This window comes from Herpailurus yagouaroundi, unplaced genomic scaffold (genome assembly GCF_014898765.1).
Source record: "Herpailurus yagouaroundi ecotype Mexico unplaced genomic scaffold, PumYag 250, whole genome shotgun sequence".
Classification (NCBI taxonomy): Eukaryota; Metazoa; Chordata; class Mammalia; order Carnivora; family Felidae; genus Herpailurus; species Herpailurus yagouaroundi.
The window spans coordinates 1,229,597-1,249,717 of NW_024412467.1; the positions used below are offsets into that span (position 1 = coordinate 1,229,597).

A 20,121-nucleotide genomic window follows, 5' to 3' on the forward strand; every position below is an offset into this window, starting at 1 on the left:
CGGCGTTGTTTTCTCACCCCCCACGAGGCCTCCTGCTCTGGGGGGGGGGGGGGGGGGTGCGTGGCTTTTCCCACCTTTGCAGACCCCCCCCCCACCTTCCTCGTTCTCCGAATGACCAAGGTGACGGCCTCAGCTCCAGAGCCCCTGCACTACCTTAAACAGCACCTTGCAAAACAGCCGGTGCTCAAAAGAAGTTTGTGGAATTTGCACCTTCCACTCTGAGGAAAACCACGCATTCCCGCTCCCAAGGAGGCACCAGTGCTCCCAAAGGAAAAAAGGAACAGGCTTCTCGTGGGTGCCAGATCCGCTTTGCCCTCCCAAAGCCCCGCTTCCTGCCGAATTCGTGTGTCCTGGGGTCCGAGGTGCTAAGAGACGTCCTCCTTCTTCCTACTCACTCGAAGCCTGCCTTTTCCGGAAGATTCGGAACAGAACTCCAATAACAAAGAGGATGACACAAACAGCGATCCCACTGATGGCTCCAATGACCAGGGTGCTGGGCACCGACGGCTCTGAAAGAGCAAAGGCGAGAGGGAGCTGTGAGGGTCGCCGCAGACCCCCCTCCCCGCGGGCCAGCGCTCGGGTTCCACCCACGACAGAGCCCCTCGGCCCGCCCCTCTCGTCCGTACCCCACGTGGCAGCGAGGGGCTGGTTTAGCCCCGGGTGCTCCACCAGGCAGGTGTATCTGTGCTCTTCCCCGGGAGGCACGGCCACGGCCAACCAGCCCTGGTAGGTCCCGTCCCCGTTGGGCAGCACGTCCTGAGGCTCAACGTCCTTGGCCTCCAGTGGCCGCCTGTCCTTTAGCCACCTCATGGTGATGTTCTGGGGGTAGAAGTTCAGAGCCTGACACCGTAGAGTGGTCACTGCAGAGGCCACATGATGAGTCACCTTCAGCAAGGGAGGCACTGGACAGGAAGGAGGAAGGATCTGGAGAGGGGATCTTTCCACCCTTGTCAGGAAGACTGGAGCTTTCACTTCCCTTCTCTATGGGTTAGAGGGACAAGACGCCCTATTCAGACGGGGCGGGCTGCCGGAGAGACGCCATTCTGTGTCCTAGAGCACGCTGCGGGGCTCGGCCCTGACGTGGCGCCACGGGGACGGCAGCCGAGTCTGTCCCCCTGGCCTGCACACGAGCGTGCACGCGGGCAGCTCGGATCTTCTGCGTGTTACACGGAACCAGGTAAAATTACCCTGGATGTGGCTCAGAGAGGGTTGAACAACCACTCCTGGCAATTCACCTCGCCCAACCCAACAAGAAATCTTGTAAGAAGGGCCTGGAAGATAGCCAGGCTTCAGGGACTATGTCTAGGTTCTGGGGCTCTGTGACCAGATCTGTGACGGTAACCTTTAACCTCCAAAGGATCCTGTTTCTCTGATTGGTGCCCCCCACCGCCGGTGGGTACTCTCGTGACCTGGCATTCATGAGACAATTGACATCGCTGAGTTCCTAAAAGGTGTAAATATACACAGGGTTCTTGGTTACATCACAAGGTCACAGATGCTGCTTCTCCGGCCGCGTGCACGGAGGGAAAAACGCAAGCCGTGACCCTTGGCCGTCAGACACCTTGGTTCTAAGGGGGAGACCTCGGACCTCGGGTCCTTCCCGGAGAGTCACAGGACCCTGGCCACCTCTGAGGCCCGAGCCCCGGACCTCGCCCCGCGTTCCCCTCGGGCATGAGTGGGGGGGGGGGGTGCTCCCGCCATACCTTGCCGGTCCAGAACCCCTGTCCCCAGCGCCAGCAAACTCTGCAGCTGCATGGGACAGTCCCTCTCCAGGTAGGCCCTGTTCTGTTTGGCCCGAATCGCGCTCCCTTCCCACTCCAGCTTGGTGGCCCAGGCCCTGGGCTCTGCAGCCCTCCAGTCCAGCGTCTCAGGGCGGAATTCGAGGTAGTTCTGCCCGTCGTAGCCGTATTTCCAGAAGCCCCTGGTGCTGTTGTCCTCTCGTACCTCACAGCCCAGGATCACTTGCAGCGTGTGGGACTCTGACGACACCCCGAGCTTTGTTACTGAAACCACAGGAGCAAGTCCCTCTCTCACCGTCCCCAGGGACCGAACGACCTCACACACGCCCCCTCCTCCCCCCAGGACCCCACACTCCCTGCTCTGGCCCCCAGATGCATCTCTGAGGGAGAGAAACGCTCCGCCCGCCTCCGGAAAGTGAGGGCCCCGTCCGCGTACCCTTGCTGTGGTTGTGGTTGTCCATGATGGTCCAGAAGTCCACGATGAACATGTGATCCCACCCTTTCAGGCTCTGACTCAGCTGCAGCCACAGCTGGCTGGGGGCCCCATCCTTGAGCCACTGGGCGCGGGGCTCTGCCCGGCGACTCTCGTGATTGTAGGACACGAACAGCTGGTCGTCCACGTAGCCCAAGGCCTCGAACAGGGGCAGCCCAAGGTCTGGCACTGAGGCGCCCATGAAGAGGTAGCTCAGGGAGTGGGACCCTGGAGAAAAGGTGACAGGACAGCCCCGTGGGCCCCCAGGGGGACTGGGAGGTGCCGTAGCCCCTCTGAATCAACGCCCAACCCCTGCTGTGTCACGGCCCACCCCATGAGATGTGGAGTGTGATGCCTCTCCTCCCTCCGCGACAGGCCTGTCTGCTCTTCCTGTCCCCCCCCCCCCCCCCCCCCGGCAGACTGCCACTCCTTCCGGCCCCCAGCCTCTGCCCCGCTTCTCACAATTCAGGCAATCGCCCCTGCAGCCCACAGACTCCGTAAGATCCCGAAGTGTCTCTAGCCGGGGCAGCTGAGCCCAGGAGTTGATGCTCAGACTGAATCAGACCCAAGTCCAGAGGACTTTGCCGGTGGGTTTTTTCCACACTACTCCCAGCTCGAAACCCTTCCCTGCTACTGAAACCAGCAAATGTTTGCTACCAGATGCTGGGAGGTCTGCTGCTGAACCACCCAGGGCACCTTTTCAGCACTAAGACACTTGCAAAGCAAATAGGGAAGAAGCCCCAGTAAGCACAAGCCCTGCATCCAGCAGGTGAGTTTCCCCGACAGCTTCCTCAGTCCTGGAACGAGGCGTTCGGCGCTGGCGGCCCCTGCCTGCCCAGCATGAGAGGTGCTCAGCACAGACTTGCTGGATGAATGGGTGAGATGTGCCCTATTTTTATTCTTACGCCCAGCTGCCCACGGGACACCACCCGCGGGAATGACCAGCTGGAATCTCAAGTCCAAAACCAGGCTCCGGATTTCTTCTGCCTTCACCGTCGAGGCCACGGCATCACCTGTCGCCTTACTCCTCGAGCCCATAAACATTTTAAAAGAATTGCATAACAGAGTCGCCGTTGACGGTTCTTTCTCTCACCCAACACCCAGACCTCCCTCAGCACCTGCCTCCAGACTACATGTGGCCTGTGGCCCCTGCGTGCCCGCTACACCGATGTCCCTGCCCCTCCTGCAGCCCCGGGGTTCCCAGCCCGGGAATGGTCTCTCAGCAGACAGGTTGCAGTGTCTGGAGATGTGTTTGGCCTCCGTAACTGGGAGGAGTGCCACTGGCCTCCAGTGGGTTAAGGACAGGCATGCTGTAAGCCCTCCCACAAAGCCCGCAAGGGTCCCCATGACAGAAAAGTGTCAGTAGCATCGGGGCCCCAACGCCTGCTCCAATTCAACTTTCAGGGCCCACCCAGAGCTCCGAGTGGCCATGACCTTCGTTTCCTTCGGGTCCCCGCTGTCCCCTGGTCCCAGAGGGCCTGCCCTGGGTGTCTTCACAGCTCCTAGCATTCCCTGGTGCTCTGTGTCCTTTTGTTCATGACCATCCCCCCACTAGAACGCAAAATATCGGGGGGGGGGGGAGGGCAAGGATGGCTCCCGCCCTCCCCGCGGGCCTAGAACAGGGCAACACTCGCTTGGTACCCTCTTTAGACTTGTGAGCGACGAATATTTCTGTTCGACATCCAATTCATGATTCAGCCTCTGATGGGGCGTGACCTTGAACAGTCAGAGCCACAGAGACCCGGGTTCTGCCTCAAAAGCCCAGGGTAACATGGAACAAAATCACCCAGGAGCGGGTCCTGCCTCATCCTCCTCATGGATAAACCGTGGATACACGGACGACGAACCCTCCGTGTTGTTCCCAGGCTTTTGTGCAAAGGCGTATAAAGCGTCGTGGTCGACTGAGATTAGAAACCGTGCTGGTACTTCTTTTCCCAACAGAGAGGCGCTGCCTCAATTCTTTGTAACCTGGGGGGGGGGGGGGGAATTTAACCCCAGGGCCGGTTTAACCGCCCCTAAAGTCACCCTAAGAATAGCTCCGACCTCCCCAATGCACCGTAGAGTCCAACCTAGACCACAGGACAGCGAGTTCATTACTTAAACGTTAGGGGACATCACGCTGGCGTCCTTTAGTAAAGGCCAGTTAATTACACCGTACGGTTAACACCGCAGATCACCAACCTCCAGCGGCTGGAAATGAGAACCGTGCCGCTCAGTCCAAAAGCCCGGAAATCACAGATAGGCTCTTCTTCCGGGGAAAAGCACAAGCGCCCAGAGTCACCAAGGCCCGGGCGGATCGGGCTCGGGGCCTCCCCCCACCCGAGGCCGCAGGGGGGTGCGGGTGGGGGGCGCGGCCAGCCCAGCCCCCCGGCTCGCCAGGTGGGGTGCGGTGGGGACCCCGCCGGGCCGCGGCCTCCAGCCCTCCGCGGAGCCCCGCGCGGAAACAGCGGCCCGGTCCTGGGCGTCTCTCTCGGGAGAAGGACTTCCTGTTTGGGGACGGCCGGGGGACAAGACAGGGCCAAAAGCGGAGCAGGAGCACCCAGACCCGAGTCCCAGGATCCCAGCTCGGCCTCAGTGAGAAACGCACAGATTTGTCGTCACGGTCGGCGGGGGGGAGCGGGTGGCTCCGGGCGCCACCCTGGGGAGCTGGGACGGGGGGGGGGGGGGTCACAGGTCCCCGACGAGGGGGTCTCAACACCCCGCCCGCGCCCGGCGGCGGCGCCCCCTCCCGGGAGAGGCGGCGCTCGCGGCCCAGCCGTCCCTCCGCACTTGGCGACCCCAGCGGCGCTGCAAAGCGGGTTTGGATCTGGCGCCCCCGCCGCCCGGACTCACGCGGCGGCCGCCGGTGCGCAGCCCCGGTCCGCAGCAGGAACGACAGGAACGACAGGAACAGCAGGAGCAGCGCGCGCCGCGCTCGCGGGCCCATCTCCGCGCCGCGCCCGCGCGTCTCCCGGGCTCGGAGCGCGCGTCCCCGCGCCTCACCCGCCTCCGTGCGGCGGCCACGCGGCCATGGGCGGCGAGTCCCCGTGGGGCCGCTGCCGAGGCTGCGGGGACACCGGGCAAAACTTCCTGGCCAGCGCGATCCTTTTCCGGGCCTCCGGCACTTGAACTCCCTTGCGGCCCGGACCACGTGAAGGTCTCGGTGACCCCGCTGTCCCTCCGGTTTTCCGTCCTCTGGGGATGTTGCAGATGCGGGAAACGTTGACAAGTTTCGGGTCTAAGTAGTTCCATTTCTCATCTGCAGTATTTAAATAGCCAGTGATTTAAGAATTCGGTGATACATTTTCAAGACTTTTATCGTCAGCTCAACTTGGGCGCATCTCGTTATTCGACTTAGCAAAACGACTGTCGTGTAAACCTTTCATTTCGTTCCTACATTAGAATTAATGACCTCATGAGGTTAGTAGATGCGACTCCACTGAAACGTCTTTCACAATTTCCATAGTTAAGCTAAATTTCACAAACTTGGTGGCACGTTGGAATCACCTGGAAAATCATTAAAACTATGGATGCCGTTTTTTACCCTCAGGAACCGATTTAATTGGTGGGCGTCAGGATTTTAAAAGCGGCCACCCCCCCCCCCCAACACCCAACCCCCCCAAAGTTTGGGAACTACTGCTTTAGATATTTCAAAACACACTAACACATTTAATACATCCGATTTTCCTAAAGCCTTTATATACCTAATAAATCCCAGAAGCAATGCTTTTTTAAGCATGGATGCAAAGTTTGACCATCTAAGAAAAAAAAAAAAAATCAAACTTGGAAGTTAGGGCCTGACTGTAGGGGGATAGGAAATGCAACTGGGAAAATGTTGGATCCTGGTGATGAGTACATTGGGGGGTGATGGTGATATTCTTTTTTTTTTTTTTTTTTTTTTTTTCTTGGCAACAGCTTTATTGTCAAGATTTAATTCACATCCTATACGATTCATCCACTTAAGGTGTAAAATGTTTTCGTGCACCTTTTTCATGGGGGAATAATATTCCATGACACCGCATTTTATTTATCCATTCGTCGGTTGGTGGAAACCTGAATTATTTTAGCTTTTTGTCTGTGAGGAAGAATGCTGCTCTGAACATTCGTGTATTTGTGCGGACTTCTGTTTTCGTTTCTTTCGGGCAGACACCTAGGAGTGGAATTACTGGGTCATACGGTGACTCTGTGTTTAGTTAACCTTTTGGGGAACTTCCAGACTGTTTTGCAAAGCGGCTATGAGACTTCACCCCCACCCCCCCATCTGCAGGGAACGAGAGTCCGATTTGAGCACATCTTTGCCAGCATGGCTTCTCGTTCATCTTTCTAATTCTGGCTGTCTCGGTCCGTGAGGAGGGGTGCCCCGTTGCGCTCCGGATTTGCCTCTCCCTGATGGCTAGTGACAGCGAACGTCTCTTTTCACCTGCTTATCGGCCATCTGCAAACCTTTGGGAAAATGTCTATTCGGATCCTTTGCCATTTTAGTTTATTTTATTTTTTAAGTTTATTTAGTTATTTTGAGAGCGTGCGAGCACACAAACAGGGGAGAGGGGCAAAAAGAGAGAAAGAGGGGAATCCCAAGCAGGCTCCGCAAGCATGGGAGCCCCGTCTGGGGCTCGAACCCACAAACCCGTGAGATCACGACCTGAGATGAAACCAAGAGTTGGATGCTTCACCGACTGAGCCGCCCAGGTGCCTCTATCTATCCTTTGCCATTTCAAAATTTGCTTTTTTTAAAATTTAAAATCTGCTTTTTATTATTGGATTGCCAACGTCCTTCACACATTCCAGCTGTAAGTTCTATACCAGACATATGATTTGGAGACATCCTTTCCAATTCAGTGTGTTGTCTTTTTACTTTTCTTGCTGGTGTGCCTTGAAGCACAGACACTACTCAGGTTGAGAAAGTGCAATTTATCTATTTTTCCTTTCGTGACTTGTGCTTTTCGTGTCCTGAGACACCGCTGCCAAATCCAAGGTCCCAAAGATGTACACCGATGTTTTCTTCTGAGTGTTTGTAGTCTTAGTTCTTACGTTTTTGTCTTGGATCCATTTTGAGTTAATTTTTGGATATGGTATGAGGTAGAGGTCCACCTTCACTCTTTTTCATGTGCGTAAAGGTAAAAATCTGAGCTTTTCCTTCATATGCAGCTGTGTCTCCTGTACTACTCACACGAAGCACTTCTGACCCTTCTCCTCACCAAATAGGTAGTTTTGCCCCCAAACAATAAACAACTCTCTGTAACACCTGCTGGGTCTCTTACCATTAAACTCAGCTCGGACACATCTACCTAGAGATAGTGTCAGATCCCACAGAATAAGGGCCCTGCCCCACAAAACTGTCCCCCATTCAGACGCCAGTCTCAAGCCCTAGTTGTCACCTGTGCTTCTGTCCAACGGGCTGTAAGCTTCCAGTGACCCCTTTGTCAGGTTCAGTTAATCGGCTAGAGTGGCTCACGGAATTCAGGGAAACACTTAGGTGTTTATTAAAGGATGTGATAAAGGGCACAGATGAACAGCCAGGTGAAGCAATGCATAAGGTGAGCTCTGGGAAGGTCCTGAGTATCGGAGCTTCTGTCCCCGCGGCGCTGGGCTGTGTCACCCTCCTGGTGTGGATGCGTCCACCAGCCTGGAGGCTCCCTCAAACCCATTCCATTGGGGTTGTATGGGGGCTTCTATTTTTATGGAGCTTCGATTATCAACTCCATTTCCAGCCCTTCTTCCCTCTCTGGAGCATGGCGGGCAGGGTGGAGGGAGGGAGGGCAACATTGAACATTCCGAGATGCTGTTCACGGCTTGGTCTTTCCGGTGACCCTCATCCAAGAGCCACCGGGAGCCCCCCCCCCCCCCCCCCAGAGTTGCCTCATCAGAACAAAAGATGCTCCTATCACCCAGGAAATTACAGGCCCTTCAGGAGCCCTGTGTCAGGAATTACAGGGGAGGCCAACATATATTTTGCATTATCTCCTACTGTGGATCTTCAATGGCCTCAGCACCACTTGTTGAAAAGACTGTTCTTTCCTCACTGAATTGCTTTGGCACCCCTTGTCAAACATCCAACTGCCTGCAGATGTGAGGCCTTATTTTTTAGACCCTCAGCTCTGTTCCACTGATCCGTATTCTGGAAAGTGCTTCTATCGAAATTAAGGATTTTTGGTCGGTGAGGGACACCATGTATAAAGTTAATAAAGAGCTGACAGAATGGCAGAAAATTATATATGATGTTGGAAACGGACCAAAGGATTAGTATTTATAACAGATCAAGAACGCCTCGAAGTCAAGAAGACCGAGACAGAAACCCCCAATCAGAAATGAGTGAAAAAAGGGAACAGGAAACTTATGTATAGAAAATCCAAAGCACTTGGAAGAACAGGTAAGGAAAAGCGTGTAGCATTTTGTGCCTCTCAGACCATCAACACGTTAGCAAGTTGAATACTGCCCAGTGTCTGTGTGGATATGTGACTGCACAACGGGGCTTCAACTCCCTTCCGGGGCAAGTTTGCTAAAGAATTTCTCAAGTGTATTCCATAAAGGGACATGTCTGTGGGTGACCGCGAGGTGCAGGCAGACAGGGGACCCTTCACTGAGAGAGTAAAAATGGGCAACTTCCACATGGTATCGGAGGAAATCAAGGACATTAGTAAATTAAAAACGCACGCAGGGTTGGGGCACCTGGGTGGCTCAGTCGGTTAAGCGTCCGACTTTGGCTCAGGTCATGATCTCATGGTTCGTGGGTTCGAGCCCCACATCACGCTCTGTGCTGACAGCTCAGAGCCTGGAGCCTGCTTCGGATTCTGTGTCTCCCTCTCTCCCCCTCCCCCGCTCATATTCCGTCTCTCTCTTTCTCAAAAATAAATGTTTAAAAAAATACATGCAGTGCAACACAAAGACATTCTCCCCCTGAAGGACATTTGCAACTCAACATGCCCATTGAACTCATTAAAAAGACAGTCTGCAAAGGTGGAATAGGAGTGGGATATGGGGGCAGAAAGGAATACGTAAATAGATCAAAGCCACACACACACACACACACACACACACACACACACTCCTCCGTGTAGTTTTCTCTGGCAGATATAGGGGGTCCTGGTGGAGTAAAGGCCTTCTCACCCCACCTGCTGGATAGCAAAGGGCCAGGGATGAGCTCTCACTCCATGAAGGGACATCGGAGACAATAAATGCTGTCTGGTCTGGGGCTCCAGGGGCTGGCCACGCAGGAGAGATTGATGGCAAACCCCACCATGCCTCTTCTTACCTTTCCTACCTGATCAGAAGAGATTTTTCCAAAGAACTCCTATTCCAGCCATGGCCAAAATGGCGTCTGAGCAGTGGCGTGGCAGAGTCTGATGACAGCTCTGAAATGAGACGCAACGTTTGAGGTTCAATGGGCCTGAACTTGTGCCTTCTTTTCCCACCTCACCAGGGTGCGAGATTCCGGGTCCTTTGTCCCGGCTGTCTGCTCAGGTGAATATGCCAACCCCCCCCCCCCGCCAAGGCTACGAGCCGGGACATCCTAGATTTTTACTCCACGTGCTAATGGTGGCCCCATTCCAGCCTCCGTGTTCAGTGTGGCGGGGGTATGTGGCTTCTTCTCCCCAGGGGACAGGCACCTTCATCTAGCACTGACAGGTTACATTCGTGCTGGGCAGGGACCCTCTGCTGTCTGAGTGCAGGCCTTCCTGACGCCTAAGCAAGCTCAGTATAGAATCAAGAGGAAACAACACAGGGCTGGGCGCCGTGACGCTGTTTCCTGCCCAGGGGTCCCATGGCTGGTTACATATACTGAAGGGGGCTCTGAGGAGCAGGGGTGGGATGAAGAACGGGCCTTCGCATTCCTTACCGAGATATTGGCTTACTCCGCAAGACCCAGGCCACCACTTCCAGGCTGGCTTCCCCGCTTGGCTAGTGCTTCAGCCCCCATCTTTCACGTCTCTGGAAACCCTTGTGGATGCCCAGTGTTATGGGTTGAAATGTGTCCCCCGCTAAAATTGTTCAAGTCCGCCCCCCGCCCCCCGTACCCGTGCATGTGACCTTACTTGAAAACAGACTTTTGTGTTTTGCAAATGATCCAGCTAAGATGAGGCCATTAGGACGGGGCCTAATCCAATAGGACAGATTCTGCCACACAGAAGCTCACAGAGGGAGAGTGTGAATCCCTGAGGGCAGCTGGCAGGGCCTGGGCCAGGCTTTCCCTCGCGTTGCTCAGAAGGAATCAGCCCCACCGACCCTTTCATTTCAGAACCAAACCCCAGAACAGCGATTTCAGACTGTCCAAGTCCTGCTTGTTACCCAAGGAGAGAAAAGGAAAATGAAGTACAGTGTCCTTATAAAGCAGGGGAGAGGAGCCTGGGTGGTTCGGTGGGTTAAGCCTCCAACTCTTGATTTCCACTCAGGTCAGGATCTCTTGCTTCATCAGTTCGAGCCTTGTGTCAGGCTGAGAGCCTGCTTAGGATTCTCTCTGTCTCTAGATAAATAAATAAATAAACAAACATTAAAAAAAAAAAAAAAACAAGGGGCGCCTGGGTGGCGCAGTCGGCTGAGCGACCGACTTCAGCTCAGGTCACGATCTCGCGGTCCTGGAGTTTGAGCCCCGCGTCGGGCTCTGGGCTGATGGCTCGGAGCCTGGAGCCCGTTTCCGATTCTGTGTCTCCCTCTCTCTGCCCCTCCCCCGTTCATGTTCTGTCTCTCTCTGTCCCAAAAATAAATAAACGTTGAAAAAAAAATTAAAAAAAAAAACAAAACAAAACGGGGAATTTGGACAGAGACGTCCGTGCATAGAGGGAAGGAGACGGTCCTCTACGAGTCACGGAATGCCTGAGGCTGCCAGAAGAGAGACCCAGGGTAGATTCTCATCCTCAGCCCTCAGAAAGAACCAACCCTCTCACCACCTTGGGTCTAGACTTCTAGCCTCCAGAACGTGTGACAGGAAGTACACTTCTGCTGGGTAAGCCAGGCAGCGTGTGGTACTCCGTCCAGCAGCAAACTAATACAAGCCAACACATTCATCCTACCTGGCTCAGGGCTTTACCCAGAGTAGACGCTCAAGAGGAAATTGGTTGAAACGAGAAACGATAGGATGATACAAGCCTGGGTAGGAGTGTTCCAAGAGACAAAGGGGAAGGAGCTGGGAGAATTGAACTTGGGGTATTCAGATTCTCTCTCAAAGCCTAATTTTCAGTTTTGTGCCTCGGCCACGCGCCCTCTTGTCAGCTACGCCCGAGGCCTCCGCGTCCAGAGTCGTTCTGATTCCGTACCACCTAAGGAAAACCCTCGGTCTCCTGTTGAGTCCGGCTCCAGTGGTTGCCTGGCTATTAACATGGGGAGGTAATCCGGGCATCAAGATGCCTTTTCCACAGGGTTCTAGCAAGTCTGTTTCCAGTCTTGCTCGCAACCCTGACCTCAAAGGCACCTGGCGTCTCAAAGACTTAGATCTTTCTAGGGCACCATGTGAGGAAATGTATTTGTTTCTTATTGCCCCCCTCCTTCCCCCCCCCCCCCGCCCAGGCGCTGTACACAGCTTTCTCTGGTCCAACAAGGCATTCGTCCGCCTGCTCTCCAGATTCCCAAATTCCGTTTACAGCTTTCACGGATTATTTCATCTCGCATTCTCTTCATCTTTGAGGGCTTTGTAAAATCCTTTACCGGAAAAGGGGGGGGGGTTGGGGAAGAAGCAGAAACTGACATGCCCAGTCAGCACAGCTGACTGCAAGTTGGTTCCTATAAATAAAAAAAAAAAAAACAAATAATGCAACGTACTAGTGGCAGGAGAGAACCCTATTCGCTAGGAACCACGTACGAACCTTCTTTAGACACAATCTCACTTCATTCTCAAAACCATCTTGCCATCTATCGAGAAGTTTATGGTCAGGTTGAAGAGATATGCCCTGGTACACTAACTAAGCAAATAGCAGCACCCTGGATTTCTGCTGTATCTGCAACCAGCAGGAGAAACAGGGGAAGGTCCATTCCACAACTGGAGTGACAATTCCGTTTCTTCGCGCAAACTTCATCTAACCGTGAGTCCAAAGACCTGGCTGCTTAATCCTGGCCTTTTACTCTACTGTTTACTGGTTACTTTTACTCTACTACGGAACCGCCTTACCGCAGCCTCTGTGAACCTCGACCTGCTCATCTGTTAAATGGGGGTGATGATTTATGCTCGTCAAACCATTCTTGATGTGAATGCTCTCTTCCCACTGTGAACAGATAATAGACACCAGTAGAAGGTAACAATTACCCCGCAGATTAGGAATGGACTGCGTGTGGTACATTTTGGTGGCGAGTGTCGTGAGAACTAATGACATAGCACAGTGGAAAGGGGTCTAGTGCAGCCGGGAAGAGTTTGAGGTCCACGTGGTGACTACTTCTGTTCCTTGTGATCCTTCAGCCCCTTTGGCAGCCCGAGAAACTTCGAGGGAAGAAATGTCCCCGATATTTAATATCTTCCAATGGAAACGGTCCATGTATTAGTTTTCATTATGGATGAGAAAAGCGATAGAGCCTACGCTTGCTCACTTTGGTACCACCTGAGTTTTTGTAAACTTCTCTATTGGACATTAGCAATGTCATTAGACATTGCTTCTCTGAGGATGTCAGTTCCTACCAGGTAACAGGTCAGTACCCTCTTACAGATGGTCTTTATTGTGGTTATCTCACTCTTAAAATAATAATCATTTTTAAATTTTTTTAAACGTTTTATTTATTTTTGAGACAGTGAGAGACAGAGCATGAACAGGGGAGGGTCAGAGAGAGGGAGACACAGAATCCGAAACAGGCTCTGAGCGGTCAGCACAGAGCCCGACGCGGGGCTCGAACTCACGGACCGAGAGATCATGACCTGAGCCGAAGTCGGCCGCTTAACCGACTGAGCCACCCACGCGCCCCAATAATAATCATTTTTAAAAGATAAAGCATGTGCAGTCTCCCCAGGTCTCTGGGGTTCTTCTGCTTAACATGCTACTCACATATGAGACACAGCTGACGTGGCTTCTGTCAGCCTGTTTTCACCCCATCGTTCGGGAAGCTGGGCTCAGTTCCTCTTGGGGCCTGTGCTCAGTGCTGGGCGGAGAGCCCTAAACCCCCCCTCCCCCCCCCCGCCCCTTCCCTTCCCTTCCCACGTGTCTTCTTTTTTTTTTTTTAATTTTTTTCAACGTTTTTATTTATTTTTGGAACAGAGAGAGACAGAGCATGAACGGGGGAGGGGCAGAGAGAGAGGGAGACACAGAATCGGCAACAGGCTCCAGGCTCCGAGCCACCAGCCCAGAGCCCGACGCGGGGCTCGAACTCACGGACCGCGAGATCGTGACCTGGCTGAAGTCGGACGCTTCACCGACTGCGCCCCCCAGGCACCCCCCACGTGTCTTCTTAATTCTAACTGGAGGCACCGCGACAGTAGCTGTCCGTCCGGATTTCTCCTGCTTAGTAATTATTGGGCGAGTGAGTGAATCAAGCCACGTGGGTTTCTTGTCCAGGACAATGTATTTCTCTTTAGGAAGAGTAGTGACCAGAGAGGTCCCGGCCGCCAGCCCCTCGACTTGACTGCTCTGGGCCCTACTCCAGTCTCGCTGCTTCTCAGTACTGTCATCGTCACACGTGAGTAATAATCACTCCTGTCCGGCAGAAGACAGTACAGGGATGAGGTTTAAAACCTTCTGGGTATTACAACGTCAACCCGAGGTGAATAAATGAATGACTTCGCCAGCAGGCAACCCGGGAGTCAAGCCCTCCCGCCGGGGGCCGTTTGGATCTGGAGCGCCATCTCGTGCCTAGTGTCGCAAACAGCATCCTGCCTCGGAAATGCCTTCGGGCAGGAAAGGGTCGAGGCCAAAGCAAACCTGTGCATTGTACTGTTGTCCTTAGACAATTCAGCTAGCCCTGGAAACTTCAAAGGTTAAACACATAACCTTTCTATTCAGTTCTTTATCGACAACTCTTTCTAATTACTGGTCAGCAATTGGGTGTTTTACAATTACTTAATGTTTTGCATTTCACAGACGAGAAAACTAGGTGGCCAGAGGCTCTTCCTTTGGACTTTCATAAACCTACCCTTCAGTGCAGGACACTCTTGGGGGCTCTGTTTGAGGTGTGTGCGTTTCAGCCAAGGTGCCGGATTGATCTTAGGCACATTGCGAGGTCACAACCCCCTACAACACATACTGTTGAATATATTTGTTATTATTCTTATTATGACTACCCCCGTGGCCATAACTGATACACCTAACCAGAAATCTCATAATTTTGTTCCCGACTAAGCAGAAGAGGCAATTTCCGTGTCCCCGTCTTTGCACAATGCTGTGTTCGTTCGCCTTTCTCCTCTTTGCGATCATTGCACTTGGCAAATGAAAAGAAGTAACTGCGTGCTTTAAAAGTTGCGCTTGTGAGATTCGATGTCTAGCCTCCTCTCCCAGGTAAAATCAACTGTTCCCCCTTTTCAGGCCCTCTCTGACCCCTTTTTCACAAGTACGGTGATCCACTATTTCCTGGTTTCCCCTCCTCCCAACCCCACCATCAGGGGAGAGCCTGTCTTACTTACTTTCTTATTCTCCGAGCCCGGCACGGTGCTGGCCTTATCGAAGGTGCTGACGAATTCTTTGCGCAATGAATGAATTATCCCGCATGATTTTCCTACACCATTTAAACAAGAGCCCAAGTCACTCAATTTGTTCCTCTCATGTTCTGTCTGCCTGTGGACCTCCTGCAGTGTTAGGGCTTCCCAAGGCCCCCGGATCGCCATCTGTCAAGCGGGGATAGCAATTTTTGTTCACCAAAAGAGACAGAGAACTGTTAAGTGTATGATTAGATGTTAATACTTACATAAAGGCCTGGACGAATTGGAACATACCAGCCTCTAAAATAAGCGTTGGTTGCTTACGAGCGCCACCTAGTGTCAATCAAAACAAACAGCACGATGGATTGTCCTGGATTCCGCTGGGAAGGTGTGAGGTCCAACCAGGAAGTATTCACAGGTGTGAAAACGCTTCCTACCTAAAACTCACCGAACAGATTAGTAAGTATTTAATAGCCGGGGTGTATTTTACTTGGACGCACTTCATAGATTAAAAGTAAGTCTTGCCTTCAACTGTACTTCGATTGGTAGCTATGTGTGTGTGTTGAGGGATATGGATGGTAATCAGCCTTCAAGGGCTGGCCCAGGAGAAATCTGAATTCTCAATTTCCATCCTTCTTATCGATGAAATGATAATGATTGTAAAGGGTGTATAGGTCAGTGGTGAAGACGGAACGAGAATAGTGCATATAATGCCTGGTCTGTAGAAAGTGTTCGGTTAACTGTTTATTAGCATTGTTGACACTCTTAAAACCAAAGTTGCAGCACGGTGCCATATTGTGGCTATAAGAATACATATATGCTTCTACAACTAATTTTACTGAAAATATATATGTAAAATTTTGTACTTATATGGTAGGCACTATTTATTCTAAGAACTACATAAATATTAACTCATTAATTCTCGTAATCCTATGAATCAGGTACTATTATCGACGTTTACAGATGAGAAAACTGCAACATAGAGAAAGGAATTAACTCGTCCTGTGGCAAAGTTGAACTTGAACCCAGGCATTCCAGCTTCTGGGACAGTCATTTTGAGAAATGTACTGTGCCACCTCTGTATCTTTCTTGGACTATTTGATAAAGTTAAGAGGAAATATAAGTGCCACTCCCATTAACCATGAAAAGAATACGAAATCTATGTTTTAAGTGAAGCATAGCTACAAATCCGTAGGTAAGCTAGGACCAACAAGAATTTGGTCCCAACGAGGATTTCTGTTTAACTTAAGCTCGCTTAGGTGAGTTTGGTAGTAACAAATTCAGGGTGACGGAGTACCTTGGTCCCTCTCACGTACTGGCAACACAGTCCTCCCTGACAGCCAGACCTGCCTGCCACTGAAAGTGTGCGTGCACCTGACATACAGAAGGCAGGGACTGGGTGACTGTGAGCGTCCTCATAACCGTTTCCCATGGAGTTTCGGGCAAGGAGTGAGCTCCAAGAACAGGAGTGTGGGGGTAGATTCTGAGTGACAGTGATGGTCCTGGGTTATGCTCACCTACCATTCCCCAACACACACACACTCACAACTGCATGCGTGTACACACACGCACACACACACACACACACACACACACACACACACACTCCTTTCTCCGATGCCCCAACTTCATCTCGTCTTGTTAGAACCTCTTCTTAAAGTCTCCCTTGGGGTAGTACCCGGGTCGTGTGACCTTTCAGAGGCTTCCAGGGGAAGCACACATAATTGGAAAGAGTGAACAAGCCTGATGGATGGCCTATTCTCACCCCCGTTCAAATTAAGGAGAGGGCCAACTTTCTCAGAGTCACCCCCAAAACAGCAGAATCCCACGGTGGGCAGATCTAATGGAAATAAACTTCAGGGAAGAGGCAACTGTGTGTTCAGCGCCATCTCAGGAACTATACGCATGTTACCTCATTTAATTCTCACTATATTCCTTGGGAGAGGTGCTACTCCATGTTACAGAGGAGGACATGAAAGTTGGGAAAGCCTGAGAACGTAGCAGGTGGTACCCTATACTATACATTATATATACAAGCCTATAGTATATAATATAGATGGATATACAACATATGCCATCTGTTAATTATGTATAATTCTAAATAAATAAAATTAATTTTGTATTTCATGGATACTACCAAGTGCATTTAGATATACATTATTAGGTTTTTTTTTTGTTGTTTTTTTTTTAATTTTTTTTTCAACGTTTATTTATTTTTGGGACAGAGAGACAGAGCATGAACGGGGGAGGAGCAGAGAGAGAGGGAGACACAGAATCGGAAACAGGCTCCAGGCTCTGAGCCGTCAGCCCAGAGCCCGATGCGGGGCTCAAACTCACGGACCGCGAGATCGTGGCCTGGCTGAAGTCGGACGCTTAACCGACTGCGCCACCCAGGCGCCCCATACATTATTAGTTTAATCCTCAGTTTTAATTTCTAAAGTGGTTCATATGTCTATATTCGTGACCTTCACTAATGAGATTTGGGGGGCGCCCTACTAATTTTTAAGAGTGTAAAGGAGTCCTGGAATCTAAAGTTTGAGAACCACTGATCTAGGCTGAAATCGAATGTCTTATTTTCCCAGTGGGTTTGGTAAGGATTTGAAGGCGAAGGTGTAACCAGCACAGTAACAGTTTAATGTTTTTATTCTTCCGTTTTCTCAGTGGTTTTGGTCTTTCCCACCAGATTCATCACACAGCATGATATTTATGCTTGTCTCTGACTGTCCCACCAGTTTGCTGGGCTGATCTTTGCTTTTATTATCTCTTCCAGTGTCTTTTGCTTAACAAGTGCCCTGTGTGTGGGAAGCTCATGCATGGCATCGTGATGGCAATAACACATCCTAACAAATCTATCAAAACTTGTACGTCCGTGTTTCCTCCAAAACAGTCACTGAGTGAGGCTATACCCTCCTTCCGATGAAGGCTATTGCCTAAAATATGTCTGCATCTTGTGCATTATCACTGCCTTTATTAGAGACCTAGACTAGGAAGCTGTAAAAATGTATATAATCTCACTGTTGAGAAATCCTCTTGAGGGTAGGTTTGACTTCTGAAACAGCTTACAGTCATTTGAAAACACGCTTAAAGAGTGAGGTGGCAATGAATGAGCTAGTTTCCTGCGTCACTTATGTGGTCCTAAGAGCAATTCCAAAATGTCAGGTGAATATATTCTGGAATGTGTCGTTCCATTGGTGATACTCCCGATGCATTTATTAAGCACTAATGTCTTTTAAGGACGTGTCCGGGGATAAACATAGAGAAACCGTGGTCTCAGCCCTTAAAGTGCCCCACGGGCTGGTGGGGGAAACATTTTGGCTCAGGTCTGATCCCCCCTAATCGTTGGCCATTTGCCTGCAGAGACTGGGTTATTTGTTTGTGGGGCTAAAAAGCAAGCAAACAGACTGGAGGGCCTACAGTCTTCTTTAGGCCACTCTCCTGAATCTCTTTCCTGCATATTTTTTCTCAGGCGGCCCTCTATTATCAACCTCAAGGTGGACCCAAGCACGAACACTTTACGCCCTTGGGCAGGCAGGCCAGGAGGGCGGCTGGTATTATTAGAGCCCCATCCCTCGGGAGCGAGGAAAGAGCAGGTTTTACTCGCTCCCAGTTGGGGCCTGTAACAAGGTTCATTAATATCAGGTTAGCTACCTTCAAAAGCAGACAGAACCCTATCCTGGCCTGGTAAAGGGAGCGTCTGTGCACCTGCTCCAGCAACCCCCCTCACTGTCCTTATGTTTTTCTCGCTGTTCACGTCTCTCCCCCACACCCTCTGTCCAGTCCAAAAGGCTGTGACAGCCTTTTGGACTGGACATTCGGCTCTGCGTAATTAGCTCTGTTCACCAGCTTTCCAGACCCAAAGCACATGAAACAAAAGCAGCCAACCTGTAATATCCAGAATGTGTGTAAATGCAAGAATACACAATTGACCGCATTGCAGTATGTCTGTCCTCAGTTTATTGTTGGCCCCCCTTAAGGCCATCAATTTTGAGGGGGAAGACCACACCCTTCACCTGAATTTTCCCCTGGAGGTAATTTTAATAGGCTTTTGGTGGCTCACGGGCTTGTCCCATCTTATTTCAAAGCCCGAGACTCTGTGACCCACCTGCCAGATCTAAGGTCACTGTAAGGTTGACAGTCAAAAAGTTTTCTATCTCCCGAGTTTTAGAATGGTTTCTAAAGGTTCTGGTTTAGAGCGCTTGGAACAAACCGATGAACCGAGCGTCAAAGTATGCTTTTCAAGAGGTTAAAAACACAAGTCTCATACAAGTACTGTTTAGAGTGAGCTCCTGCCTGGGTCAAAGAATGTTATGTCATTGGCAAGGGAGCAAGCAGGATGGCAAAGTTGGGTGAAAGCAGGACACAGGAGAATGAAATACGCATTTAGGCAGGAGAAGGTAAAAGGCAGGAAGGTGGAAAAATACAAAACTGGTTAATGTTCTATTAAGCAATACAATCATCACTTTTAGGGTTGGCTTTTCTACTGAAAAGAGTTCATATGCCTCTCTACTGGACAAAACACTTATTAATGTATCAACCCTCTATATGTCACTGTCTAATTTTACATACTTTGGGTGTAATCAAAGAGTAATTATGAAGTCAAAGTTACCTTTGCCAAAGCCGTGCTGTCCAGAATGGTAGCTGTTGGTCTTATGTGGCCAGGGAGCACCTGTAAGGTGGCTAGACTGAGATGGAATATTCTACGAATGTAAAATATACTAGATTTGGAAGCCTCGCGATGTGAAAAAAAGGGAATATAAACCATCGTATTTTTAAAAATACGGATTACATGTTGAAATGGTGATAGTTTGGATATATTGAGTGAAGCAAAATATATTATTAAACTTAAACTCATGTTTCTTTGTACTTGTGTCATGTGACTACTAGAAAACGTAAAATTACGTATGTGACCCACATTCTATTTTGTGTAGTATTGCCTTAGAGCATCAAATGACCTGCAAATGAACTTAGACAATTTTCTAATACAGCTTGGAAAGACACAAAGAAACAGTTTTGCCTTATTTTTCATTTTTGGATAGCTTTTCTCAACATGCATTACAAGAATCTGGAGAAGATCAAGAATCTTGTTTCTCTGCCTTCTGATCTCTACCCTGTGGCCAGGAGGTTGGGAGCAAGACTGAGTGGCTGGTGTCCGAATGACCTGAGATCTGGACGTCAGACTTGCCTGTAGGGAGATGTGTTTTGATTGATTCAACCTGAGTGATCATATTAGAGACTTGAATCACAGGAATCGAACTTATGTGCTGTTGATGTATAAATCAGGACACCAACTGATGGTGAGGGGAGGTCCAGTGACCTGGCAATCAAGATTCTACACTGCTATTTTTCTGGTGGGTACAGGACATTTCACTGAATTTCAAATGGCTGGA

At 50.8% G+C, this 20,121-nt stretch overlaps 2 protein-coding genes and 1 long non-coding RNA gene across 6 annotated transcripts in view; 1 reads left to right on the forward strand and 2 right to left on the reverse strand.

Moving 5' to 3' along the window:
* HFE (homeostatic iron regulator) overlaps positions 1-5,304 on the reverse strand; it is a 6,995-nt gene extending 1,691 nt beyond the window's left edge. Inside the window, exons 1-5 of one of the 3 annotated variants that reach the window (XM_040460318.1) lie at positions 5,044-5,304; positions 2,176-2,439; positions 1,704-2,003; positions 627-860; positions 396-509 (exon numbers count right to left, since the gene is read on the reverse strand). In XM_040460318.1, coding sequence (XP_040316252.1) covers positions 396-509; positions 627-860; positions 1,704-2,003; positions 2,176-2,439; positions 5,044-5,137 — 1,006 coding nt within the window. In that variant the 5' untranslated portion in view covers positions 5,138-5,304. Of the gene's footprint in view, positions 1-395; positions 510-626; positions 903-1,703; positions 2,004-2,175; positions 2,440-4,392; positions 4,876-5,043 lie in introns of those variants that run through there. The other 2 variants (XM_040460317.1, XM_040460319.1) reach the window with 2 other exon arrangements.
* LOC121020328 (histone H2B type 1-A) overlaps positions 1-20,121 on the reverse strand; it is a 448,453-nt gene that overhangs the window by 171,104 nt on the left and 257,228 nt on the right. The gene's annotated exons all lie outside the window — the stretch shown is intronic.
* LOC121020337 (uncharacterized) lies at positions 1,071-3,270 on the forward strand. The gene is made up of 2 exons (XR_005786076.1): positions 1,071-1,177; positions 2,872-3,270. It is a non-coding gene; the product is annotated as an uncharacterized LOC121020337 (long non-coding RNA).